This window comes from Phaseolus vulgaris, chromosome 1 (assembly GCF_000499845.2).
Source record: "Phaseolus vulgaris cultivar G19833 chromosome 1, P. vulgaris v2.0, whole genome shotgun sequence".
NCBI lineage: Eukaryota > Viridiplantae > Streptophyta > Magnoliopsida > Fabales > Fabaceae > Phaseolus > Phaseolus vulgaris.
Window position 1 is genome coordinate 40,805,922 of NC_023759.2, and position 13,081 is coordinate 40,819,002.

At 31.4% G+C, this 13,081-nt stretch overlaps 1 protein-coding gene across 1 annotated transcript; it reads left to right on the forward strand.

Annotated features, from left to right (window-relative positions):
- The first annotated feature begins 3,417 nt into the window (after positions 1-3,417).
- Positions 3,418-6,399, forward strand: LOC137814261 (auxin-induced protein AUX28-like). The gene is made up of 5 exons (XM_068616887.1): positions 3,418-3,883; positions 4,909-5,135; positions 5,276-5,411; positions 5,779-5,846; positions 6,038-6,399. The coding sequence occupies exons 1-5, from the start codon at positions 3,612-3,614 to the stop codon at positions 6,073-6,075; spliced, it is 741 nt and encodes a 246-aa protein (XP_068472988.1). The 5' UTR covers positions 3,418-3,611; the 3' UTR covers positions 6,076-6,399.
- The last annotated feature ends 6,682 nt before the right edge of the window (positions 6,400-13,081 follow it).

Sequence of the window (13,081 nt, forward strand, 5' to 3'; positions counted from 1 at the left end):
TGATTTCTTAAAGAATTTAATTTTTTTTTATTTCTGTAAGTATTTTAAATATTTTGGTGGGTTAATTTTTTGTGTCAATTTTTTTAGAAAATAATTCTAAATTAATATAAGGTATAGTTTTTGATACAGGTTGTGTGAGAATGTCCATAATATTAGATTCTGTTTTGGGAAGTTATATAAGAGAATTTTTTGTATAAAAGTTTAAGTAAATATCTTTATTTATTATTTTATTATTTGCTAATAAAAAAAATTCTCTTATTCGATAGTTTGGCAATGTGAAAAATTCCAATGGCTTGCAAGGGTGCAGGAACACGAATATGGAATTGTTGTCAGAATTAAATGGGTAAATTGATGGTAAAAGGTTGTGAGATATGAAAATTTAGTGTAAGGGATAATAGGGCTTTTGAGGGTACATAATTGGGATGGTGAAGGCCTATAATTTTGAGAATAAGAAGTTATAATGTAAGGGAAATGTTTGACAATAGTGCAACTCTTTTCCCCATTTACATGAAGCATTACTATTGTCCCTATATTGTTGTGTCTCTTACTTGTAAATGGTAAAATAAGAAAATGTAAGATAAGAATAAAAAGAAGAGTTAAAAGGTAAAGGAGAGGGAGAGAGAGAGAGAGAGAGAGTGAGTGGGGTGCCCTCCAGCGGCGCACATGGGATAGGGTTTGACACCTAGGACTACATAAGGCCAACAAACCCACATGGCCACTTCCGTGGGACCTAACAATTCTTTCCAATGAATCTTACCACATGACTCTGTGACATATATTGGTCCCACCCTTATGCCTATACCCAATTAGACCGAAGTGGGAAAAGGGCAAACTCAACTCAAATCACCTCCTACACCATTTTTGGTATTCATATTCTTCCATTTTCATCAAACTTCACATGTTTGACCATCACCTCCCATTTTCCTATATTCTAGACTCTACAATTCTGGATGTGCCGTTTTAAGGACTTGTCAATTAACTTCTTTTAGTATTCATTCTCACCTTTAAGATTTTTATTTATTATATATATCCTTCATATACCTATTTTTTTATGCCACTTTCTTGCACATCTTCAAATAATTAAAACAATTTTTTTATAACTTTGTAGTTTTAAATGCTATTTCTTTCTTTCTTTTAAATATCATCTCACGGAGTTTGATCTATGAAATGCAAATAAATATCTTTCGATAGTGAGTTTCTATACATATTAATATCTCATGCATGATTTTAAGCCTTCTAAAAAGGAATCGAGTTTCTTCTGCTCAACCCGAAACATGCATTTTGATGCTTTGAATTTTAAATTTGTTTCTCTATCATGATAAGATAAATTTCGGATTAAAACATTTTTAAGTTTGTAGAGATTCAATAATGATTACCAAACTATACAAACATTCGAACTCTTAAAAGCAATATACGAAATGCAACGGGAAAAAAGAGAGAAACCTAAAAACAGTTCAGACTTTTTGTTTTAATCAAATATTAAAGCTTACATGTTTAGTACAATAAGCCTATGTATAGGTGTGGTGCATAGAGGGATTTTTAAATAAAATATTATAAATTATAAATCATCTATATATATAATTGATTACCATTAATTTAAGAGTATACATACAGTAGCATGTTAGGTTGCACATAATAAAGAAAAGTTTGTGTAGAAAGATATAAGTTTTGAAATTATGATTATGAAGTTGATAAGCTGGAAGACTGTTGATAAGAAAATGGATTTTCTTTGAAATGATGTCTCTCAACTTGCGTGAATGAGGATCACAGTCATCCCACAAATTAAAAGCCATTGCGAAAACAAGATTTGGATGTCTGAAACTTAACCTGACTCGAATATCAACCACGATGAGAAGGTCTTAACATAATCTTGGACACAATCTTTTCAGTTTCTTTTCTCACTGTCTAGTTTGACAATCCCAGATGTTGAAGGGAGAGGACAATTGGGGCAACATGAACGTGGCCACCATGTGTGCGTGCAATTCTCAAGTAACGCCTCACGGATCATACCTCAAATCTTTATGTGTATGTACACAGTAACAACAAACAGTTAAGTGTTCCTGTCAAATAATTGCACACCTTCATTTATATATGCTTTTTTTCACCACAACTTCCACTGTCAACCTCCTTTAGCACATCATCCCAACAAAAATTTAGTCTGTCTATAAAGTGCGCTCAGTACTTTTATTTGTAATAATTATGTACAGTAAACAACGTATTAAGTGAGCATTACCTACTACAATTAAAAAGAAAACCACACTCATGTCTTTCATTTTTTTTATATGCTTTATTTTTGTTTCTGTGCCACTGAACAGTATGGTTATCTCATAGGCAACATGCCTGCCTCACAGAGAACCAAGGGGTTAAGTTTGACAATTACAGAGCTATAGATATTGATGGACAGAAATGAAAGGGTTTAGCTTATATAGTCATGTATACGCACACTGAGCAAAATGTTGGAAACAAAAAATCTTCTTGTCATCAGAGATCAAGTATCGTCACTTTCAGTAATGTATGTTGATTGAACACGTACGATATGTGTTAATTATATATGTATGGCTACTCTGATTGACAGCTCTAGCTAAATAGTGAATAACTTTCTATTACGGTGAAACATTTTTTGAAATTATTAATTACACTGTATGGATTAACTGTATAAAAACAATTGATGCAGAAACTAGGGAGTTAGTATATGTCTATTCCTGATTATTAATGGTAAAATATATTAGAAGACCTTTCTCTAACGCATGCATCCACGTAAGAGTCCACTTGGGAAACGAGTACTTCTTGAGTTTGGAATCTTTTTTATCGATCCTAGGTGGATTATCTATCTAAGACCAATAATAATGGTGGCTAAACCCAAAGATGAATAGTGGTGTTCACCTCTAACGATGATCTTTGTTTAAGAAAGGGCATCACAGTTCAATGAATGCAATTGAATTTGAATATATATCATTACATAAAAGTCGCAAAAGGTACACTTTTGAAAATTTTGCTTTGGACCATAACATGAACAGTTACTGGTGTATGGAATAATCGATCTTGCGTGTGCATGCAAAGAAGTGTATTATAAAAGTTATAGTTGTGAGATAATAGACATGAGTTGAGAAGGGAAACAGGAATAAAAGTAGAAGAATAATTTAGAATGAAAAAGGCATGAATGCAGTGAGTGAGTTACCCTTGTGTGTGAAATGACGAAACCCTAGGATGAATAAAGAAATGAAGTGGTGTAAGCAAGCAACATGGGGTGTCCACTTCCGCTTCTTCCACTCAACAATCATAGGAAGATAACATCACCTTGTCGTCACCAAGGCCAGCATGCACAGAAAAGTCCAGCTCACACATTCCTCCACGTGTCAGAAACCCATTCCCTCTAAAAAATTTCGATTAAAAAGACAGGACGCACCATGCGTCCTTGTATTAATGCCCACCACGCCCAAACGCTACCCTCCTTAAACGTCCCCTTGTCCTGCCCCTGCCCCTATACCATAGTACATTAGTACCCCCACCTCCTATCTTTCACTATTATTGCCACATACCAAACAAATAACTGAATGCTTAGAGAGAGAAAGAGTGATAAAGTGATAGAGCATATAAGAGACTGAAAACTCATGGAGGTTGGCCTGAAGAAGGAGAACATGGGGTTTGAAGAAACTGAGCTAAGGCTTGGACTGCCTGGAAACGCTGCCTCAGCCACTGAAGAAGTGCTAAGGAAGAGAGGATTCTCTGAGACTGAAACTCAGGATGACACTGCCACAGTGGATTTGATGCTTAATCTTTCATCCAAGGAACCAACCACTGGAGCAGATCCAACTCATAAGCACAACACCTTGCCTAAGGAGAAGACCCTTCTGCCTGCAGATCCTGCTAAGCCTCCAGCCAAGTAAGTTTTTCATTATCACAGCCAAACAGTTACAAATTTTCCATGCTTTTATTTTATATTTATATAACAGAGATTATTTAACTTCTTCTTTCTTTTCTAGCTAGTTGTACCTTTCATGATACAATATATATAAAAAGAGAGAGAGAGAGAGAGAGAGAGAGAGAGAGTGTTAATAAGCTTGTAAAGAAGGCTTATAGTATTTATATACTAATTCATGGTATGGTCTAGGGCTAATAAGCAAGTAATTTTTTATATATGACGCTTGGTGTGGAAAAGATAGAAACGGTGGGAAGAGATGAGATCGTGGTGGATGGAATAAAGAAATGAAAGAGACTGAAACATAAACTTGTGATAGAGAGAGGGGGTGAGAGTGATTAAAAAATATGCTTTTGTGAGTTTTGTCCAAAAGATATATTTTTATTTCCTGTATAAATAAATAAAATGCAATGAAAAATAAGACGTTCTCAACTCTCGTACAACATAAATATGGAATCACGTACGGGTTCATGCCAAAACCGTGTTCTACTTGTCTAGCCAGTTATGGAGAAAAGTGCAATAATTTACAATTATGTCTGAAAGTTTTGATGATATGTAGTACACCAGAAAAAAGTTACACCTTTCTTGTCCTGATCAGCCATAGCATAATTTCTTCTTCTGCCGATTCATTTACGCAGTGATGTAAAACACTGTATGGGTTATTAAAGGGTAAAACTACACCAGTAAATATAAAGGAAAAGGAGGGTTGGATTATAATATAATAAAACAGAAACATAAATTTTTACGTGCTTAATTAATCTATTTTTTATGCAAAGTTATATGGCTCCCAGCCTCTCAGTCACCACCAACTCTATTTTTCTAATTTGCTTATATACATTAATTAAATCTTCAAAGAAACCTGAAACGCTTCGCTGTAGAATTGACTTATTTAATAACTTGGTTATATAATTAACCTTATTATTATGTGTTGATGATGCGTTGTATTGTATTGATCGTAACAAAGTGATGGATTGAAATGAAATGCGTAGGGCACAGGTGGTGGGTTGGCCACCTGTGCGGTCCTTCCGGAAGAACATGTTAGCTGTACAGAAGAGTGTTGGAGAAGAGAGTGAAAAGAACAGCAGCCCTAATGCAAGCTTTGTGAAAGTTAGCATGGATGGAGCACCTTATCTGCGCAAAGTGGACTTGAAGATGTATCAGAGTTACCGCGAGCTCTCTGATTCTTTAGGCAAAATGTTCAGCTCCTTCACCATTGGTAAGTAAACACAATCTTTTTTTTATATTTCAAATGGAATGAAATCTTTGCATGCATGTAAATAGTTAGAAGCTTAATTTGGTTGATGATTAGGGTTGTAATGATTACCAATTAATGCTGCATGATGTGTGCAATGGCAGGCAATTGTGAATCCCAAGGAATGAAGGATTTCATGAATGAGAGCAAACTGATGGATCTTTTGAACAGCTCTGATTATGTCCCAACCTACGAGGACAAGGATGGTGACTGGATGCTTGTCGGTGATGTCCCATGGGAGTAAGTCTTTCACCTCTGCTCTATATCACCTCAAATCAATTCACCACCATAATTGAACTTTGTATTATAACTTCAAAGAAGACTCTATTTAGCAAACTAATTTACGTAGAAAATCATATCATTTGTAGGAATTAAAAAGATTTTTCCCATAATCTTTTAGCATTTCTCCTCGGCATCAGAAGAAATGCCTCCTTATATAACTGCCAATTTATATTATTTGTATATTATTAATTATATCATCATTACTATTATATCACCATTGATGCACCTATTGAATGTGACTTTTGGTGATAATGAAGTCATTTTGGTATAAAATCTTAGACAAAATAATAAATAGTATAACATGGATTTTGTTCATGTAAACCAGGATGTTTGTTGAATCATGCAAGCGTTTACGCATTATGAAAGGAAAGGAGGCTATTGGCCTTGGTCTTGGTAAGTGCCTGGTCTTTAAACTACTATCTTTTCAAGAGAGAGTTTCTGTAAATTACTAATTATTTTAGGTGTATCATTTATAAACCTTGTATTCACTCACGAAAGTGTTTAACTAATTTATGCATGCAAAGTCTAGAGATCTTATTTCGATACACATTATAAAAAAAGTTGTTTAAATTTTATTATTTCAGCACCAAGAGCCATGGCAAAAAGCAAGAACAGGAGCTAGAGTAGTGGCACATTGATGACCTGCTCCATCCTTTGTAATTGTGGTGCCCAAGTTGGGTTAGTAACTAAAGTAAGGATAAGCAGCAGCAGACAGGGATGGACATTGCAGGGTGTTGAATTATAGTTAATTTGTGTATGATTATGGTTTGTTATATGATATTTCAAACAAAACAATGAGATGCATGTCTAATTAAGTACTAATGATGAACAGAAACATAATGACTCTGAATTATGTTGTTGTTAGAGTTGGCTTTCTTATATATCTTTGGTTGTGTTGTGTGAGTGGTTGCTTAATAATAATTTTAAGATGTGTTTGTCTGTTGTAGTTGTAGCGACATATTATCATGCTTTACATTTAAAATTGTCTTGTAAAGTTTTCCCTTATCATTATGAGATTCCTTGCTATTAATCATATTTCATATAATAACAAAACTGTATTTATTGCATTTACGTTAGTTTTTGTTTTGATCATCAAGAGCCGAATAGATAGTACCGGAAATGTTCCCTGAACATAGTGGATGGGAAACAACAACATGTGCGTGTGCATGGAGCATTTATGCATGCCCATTTCAAATACCTTCTTTAATTTATTATTATATTCCTTCAAGATATTGCTGTCTAATTTTCCCTATAGAGAGAGAGAGTGTGTTAGTGTGTGTGTGAGTGAGTGTGGTTTCTTGGTCAAACTTAATTTTATAGATTGACGAGAGGGGGGAAACATCAATATGCGTAAATAATCCCTCGTTTAACTTTTCGTGGCATTTACAAATGAAATTTAATTTGGTCGTACTTTTTTTGTTGGATGATTTGGTGATGTTTTTTTTTTTTTTTTTGTTTGGTTTAACTCGTGATATTGAATTTCAAATTTAATATTATTTTTGTATTTACAATACATTCATAAATCCTTTTATGTATATCCTTAATTGCCAAAATTTTACGGGAAATCCAATATGTCAAGCAAGAAAATTTAGATGAATATTTCTCACTAAAATTGATAGAAAATCGTAAAATTATTTATTACATGTCTTAATTATAAGATTAATTTCATTATTGAGTTAAGAAAAATATTCTTGAACGTGCATATTTTTTTGAGACATGACTCAATTTTAAAGTATTTTTTTTATCAACAATAGAAAATGAAATAAATAGAAGTACTAGGGGTACTCCAACCTATATACAAAAGACTTCTATCAAGGTATAGAAATAGATGTAACCCCAAAAAAATTATACAAGACATCAACCATGACAGGAAGAAGAACATCCTAGCCACAAAACACACTACATTCACCTATGAACACTAGTGTAGAAAAGTTCTTAGACAACAATTTTTAAACGTCTTAAACAGCGGTTTTGACACCGTAGTCTATCAACACGTAGTTTATACTTTCAACTTATAAATGACGGTTCACAACTATAGTCAATAAGGCCTTATAGACGACGGTTATTTTAACCAACCGACAACTATAGTTCACAACAAATAAGGTCAAAGTATACTAGAGAATGGTATAGACTGCGGTTGTTTTCAAAACCGTTATCTATACGACACTATAGAAGACAGTTGTAGACACAATCATTTAAGGTTTAAGGTATAGGGTATTTTATTTTTTTTTAGTTCAGATTGTTATATGTGTTTTCTCCTCTTATTAACGTATTCATTTGAAAATCCAAATACAGATTTAGACAGATACACATTTTTCAAATAATAAAATTATATATATTGATAAATTAATTACAACCACCAATATATATTTCTTTCTATCTAATTTTCTACACATTAGAATCATGATATATTACTCAAACCTATATACTCTTAATTAGCTATCCTAGAGTTATAGAAATTAATGAAGTATGTAGCTCAAGCATTTCTCACATAGTTCATTGCTTTGAATGTGATACTTGAACATCCGTAAAATACTACAATACAAAATAAGTTCAAATTACTGTTAAAGTATATATACTTTTATTATAAAGAATAATTTAAATATTGTCACATGTTTCCAATTTCTTTGAATTCCTATCCTTATGTAGTGGTAGTCATCCATTTCATAATATAGTAGTCATACTCATACCCTCATGGTTGTTTATTACACTACAATTCAATTAAAAATTAATATTGATATTTTGACAAGCAATAAAGAGAGGAAGACAAAAAATTACAAACTTTTAGGTTTAACCATGTCAGCTTTTGATAATTTGCATTGGGTTGACTTCTGAGTATGCTCTATCTACATCATGCCCTAATTAATAGAAAAAACTTTGATAGTAAACGTTTAAGTATTATACGTAGGTTTGATCGTGCGATGGTCGTACTTTATTAATACTAATTAAATACCCTCATATTAATTATTATATTTTATTAATATTAATTATATCATTAACTAAATATTAATTATAAATTCTAATTTTTTTATATAATCATATTACTTTATTTATAAACCCTAATACTAATTATAAAACTTTAATCATCGTAATTATATAACTAAAATAACATTAGCTAAAATAATTTTAATTATAAATCCTAAAATTACTTATTATTATTTTTTTACTCTAATAATTTATATATTAATGTACTCATAAAAAATAATAACCCCAAAAAAATAAAGAAAAATATTTAACAATAAATAAATAAAAACTTGACCAACCTGGTGGTGGTGGACAGCGATAGCTCGAAGGAGCAAGGTAGAAGAGACCAAAACGCAACTAAGAATATGTCCTGCATAGTGGAGAACCTAAAAAATCAATGATGAACACTGCAAGAATTGAGGAACAACATACAAGTAATATAATAAGAAATTACATAGAGAAAAGCAACATGCAAAGAAGCAAAGTGCAAAGAGAGCAAGGCTCTAGGGAGAGGAGAGCGCAAGAGAGTATGAAAACGAAAGTGATAAGAGCGTAAGTAAGGTGAGCTCTAGTTAGGGTAAAATAAAAAGCAAATAAACGACGGTTCTTACTAATAACCGTTGTTTATGCTGAAATTCAAAAAAAAAATTACAGTTTTATGATAAATGTTATCTATGTGAGGCTCATAGACAATGGTTGTTGATAGGAGTCGTTGTCTATGTGTTGGGTCATAACTATAGACAGCAGTTTTATCATGAATCGGTGTTTATAAGTTCTTTTTAATTTTAAAAATGTCACTGCGTTTTAATGCAAGACTTTTGATTTTGAACCGATGTTGTAAGGATGTCATTAAATAGCTTTTATGCATTAGTGAAAACTCATTACATAAAGAAAGATAGTCACAAATCCATAGATTACAAAATTGCACTTCCAAATCTCCTGCAAACCCAAAAAACGAATCCCAACCAACAAAGATGATCAGTTGGCTTTACAAATCACCTTTGCATCTGATATCCGAGGAATACTAATTGGAATGCACCACCCCTGATATATATTCCAACACTACAGGGTGTTCCAACTAATTCTTCAACTTGTGAGCCATATCCATCTTCTTCTAACATCTTCACTTCCCCTGTTGAGCTTACATTACTGCTACATTGACAACTTGTCCGCACCTGCAACCAAAAACCTTCCTCACCCCTAAGCCAGGATAAGAGATACATATCATGAAAACATGTCAACAATTAAAGCATACACATCATCTAGTATACTAATGTACACTTTTTACCCCTTATAGACTACCAACATTGATGTTGAGAACAGAGGAGGAACTGCATATCGTGATATAAAGTTGCAAAAAACTTAATAGTAAAAGTGTGCATGACCAAACCATTAGGGTCACATGTGACACTACTACAAGAAAATCATTAAATAACCACTAAATTAGAGATAAAAAATAATTAGTCACTATATTGACTAAATTATATACTATTTTAGAGACTAAAAAATTATTGATATCTAAAGTGGTTTCTATTATTAATAAAAAATTATAAAATGGTTTCAAAATTGATTCTAAATTAGCTACCAAGATTTTAACAACTAATGTTTTATATTCTAAATTAGTCTTTAAAAGACTAATAGAGACTAATTTAGAATATAAAGTAGTAAGTAACTAAAATCTTGGTAATTAATGATTAGATACTAATTTATAAACTATTTTATAAAAAAAAATAATAAAAACTATTTTAGATGCCAATAAACATTTTTAGTTTATAAAATAGTCTTTAATTTAGTCAAATAATAATTAATTATTTTGATCTCTAAATATAATTTCTATTTGATGATTTTTTTTTTTATAGTGTGAAAAGCAATAGACCAATGGCAGTGGCAAAAAAACACAGTTGGAAACTTCAAACAGGAGACATGATCTCACATATCTTCGGATAAGAAGAATCATGATAGTCTCCTCATACATTTCATATATGTGAGATACATTACATAACCCATCTAAACCCAAAATACAAACCTCATAAAACCCAAAAGCAGTCCTCTAACACTACTCTTATGTTTTACTTAAACATTTTTAAACCGTAATTATGAGATTAAGGTACTATTCAGAATAGGAAAAGGATAATATGGAATATTTATGATCAATCCAGGTCAAGACTTTAATTTGTGCATAACGAATATTTCATCCACCACAGTTCCTTTATGTCCTGTTTGCTTCTGCGAATGAGGTTGGAGCGAGGATTGACGAACGAGTGACTACCTTGTTTGTTTCCACTGTTTTGGAGGTGCATGTGCGGATGGAGGAGCGAGTAGGTAGCAAATTGTCATCTTCACACAAATGTGCGGATTTGAGAGGATTACACGTAGGAGCATACGTTTTTACGTTGATACCATTGCCCTATCTTGTGCATGAATCACAATTTTCTCAGATTGGGCACTGTTCAAGGAAACAAAGCATTCTGGAAAAGGTAAAATCAATTTTGCATGCAATATGTAGAGAACGAAAATCGATTTTGTCATACAGGAAAGTTGATTTTGGAGATTTTGTATGGAAAGAAGAATCTATTATTGTTTAGCTTTTAGTCATGAAAATCGATTTTGGAAACTTTGTACTCATGAGAGAATCGATTTTCATATCTTTGTAAAACACTCACAATTGATTTTGCTCTCTTTGGTGTCATTGAGAATCGATTCTCCTTACATTTGAACTGCATAGAGAATCGATTCTCTTACTGTGTTTCTTTTTTTTCGTTTTTTTAATTTTTAAAAATTTATATTTATATTTTCTCTTTCTTTTCGGGTTAGATCTTGAGTGCTTGGAGTTGTGTAGTTGAAACCTAAAAAAAAATTGATAGTACTTCAAACCTAAAAAAAAAAATATCATAACTCATTATTTAAATATTTTTAATAATAGAGTTAAATTTGAAACTTACATTCTACACCTTTAAAAAAAATTATAAATTCTATTTCAACTATCACATCACTCACAAATTTCAAATAAATCATCATCACAAATCTACTGTATTATCCTCAATCCAAACAACCTCACACATTCTCACACATCCTCTTTAATCTTCACAAATTAACTCTCTCTTATCCTCACAAATCTTTTCTCCAATCTAAACATACACAAAAATTACATTATTTCTCTGATTTCATATTCTCAGTTCTAAAGTGTGATCTTACTTTATAGGTTGTATATTCAGTCAATGTGACCAAATAAGTAGGTGTCTCTTTAATATGTCAAATTATTGCTTTCATTTTCTGTGAAATTATCATAAGCATAAATATTTGGAATTTGTTTTGAAAATATTATATGTATGCATGTGGTTGGATCGGAATTGGGAAGTAGATTGGAGCTACCTCATCCATGGGATCTTAACTAATTGCCAAATGATAATCTAGTTGGTGGTTTAGCTATTTTCATTTATTTGGTGTCCCTCTTTTTTTGTGGTGATTGATGAAACTAACATGCAAATGCAATAAACCGATGATGACAACTAACTACTATCACATATGGTTGGGAAACTAACATTTTCCCGTGGTCTCCACCGGAACACTTGAGAGGTAGTGTTGCGGATCCAAGTCAAGTTCATTACGGAACTTCAATCACTGCGATTAGATTTGTCGCTAAATTGGTGAAATACGCATAAAGAAAGTCTATATATAGATAAAGTTATGAACAACAAATAAAACTAACATCAGAAACGAAGGACGCAACTTTTATTTCCTATCCTCAAGTTTGCAGATAAAAATATTCTCTTTTAAAATTGATTATCAACTTTATTTACTATTTTGCATAAAATTATTTAGTTAGTGTTGCATTTCATTTATTTAATTTGAAAATATAGAGATTATTAATCTAAATTAAAAAAAAACCTCACAATTGCTAAATGTTTCAAGGTTAAGTAAATTATATATTTTTTAAAATTAAAATAGTTAAATATTTATATGATTTAGAAATAAATTTTCATCTTATGTAATGTATATATCTAGAATATTTAGCAAACTTCACAAGTATTAAAAAAATCATTAAATAAAAATTAATTTTAAAAATAAAAAATAATTAATTACTATATTAACTAAAATAAATAATATTTTATAAATTAAAAAATTATTGATATTTAAAGTAATTTTTATTAAACTATTTTTTAAATTAATATCTAATTAACTATCAATATTTTACCTATCAATTATTTTAACTATAAAAAAAACATACAATGCCTTTAAACTTTGCACATGCCACTTTGATACTATATTGCATCAGTTGAATTTCTACAAAACATATACATTGTTCCTTTTTTTTCTACTACTTTCTCTCCTTTTATCAATACTAAAAGTGAAAAATTCAATTGGAGGAAGTAGTTGATTTTCTTTAAATAATTTCTCGAAATCTTCTCTCATTTGTTAGTCATGGTGCAAGGTACAACGTTGTCCTATGAGATAATAATGTTTTCAATCTCATTCATTTGCGTGGGATGTTCTTGAAGTACATGTTCAATCACCATTGTGGTTGCTAGAAAATAAAATAAGTGATAATTTATTTCAGAAAATAATTATTGAGTAAATAAATTATTGAGTAGAAAAGAAGAAAAAGTTAAGGCGTTGATTGGAGTGATGCTAAACGAAAAGGAAATTGAAAGGGAAAAAAGAAG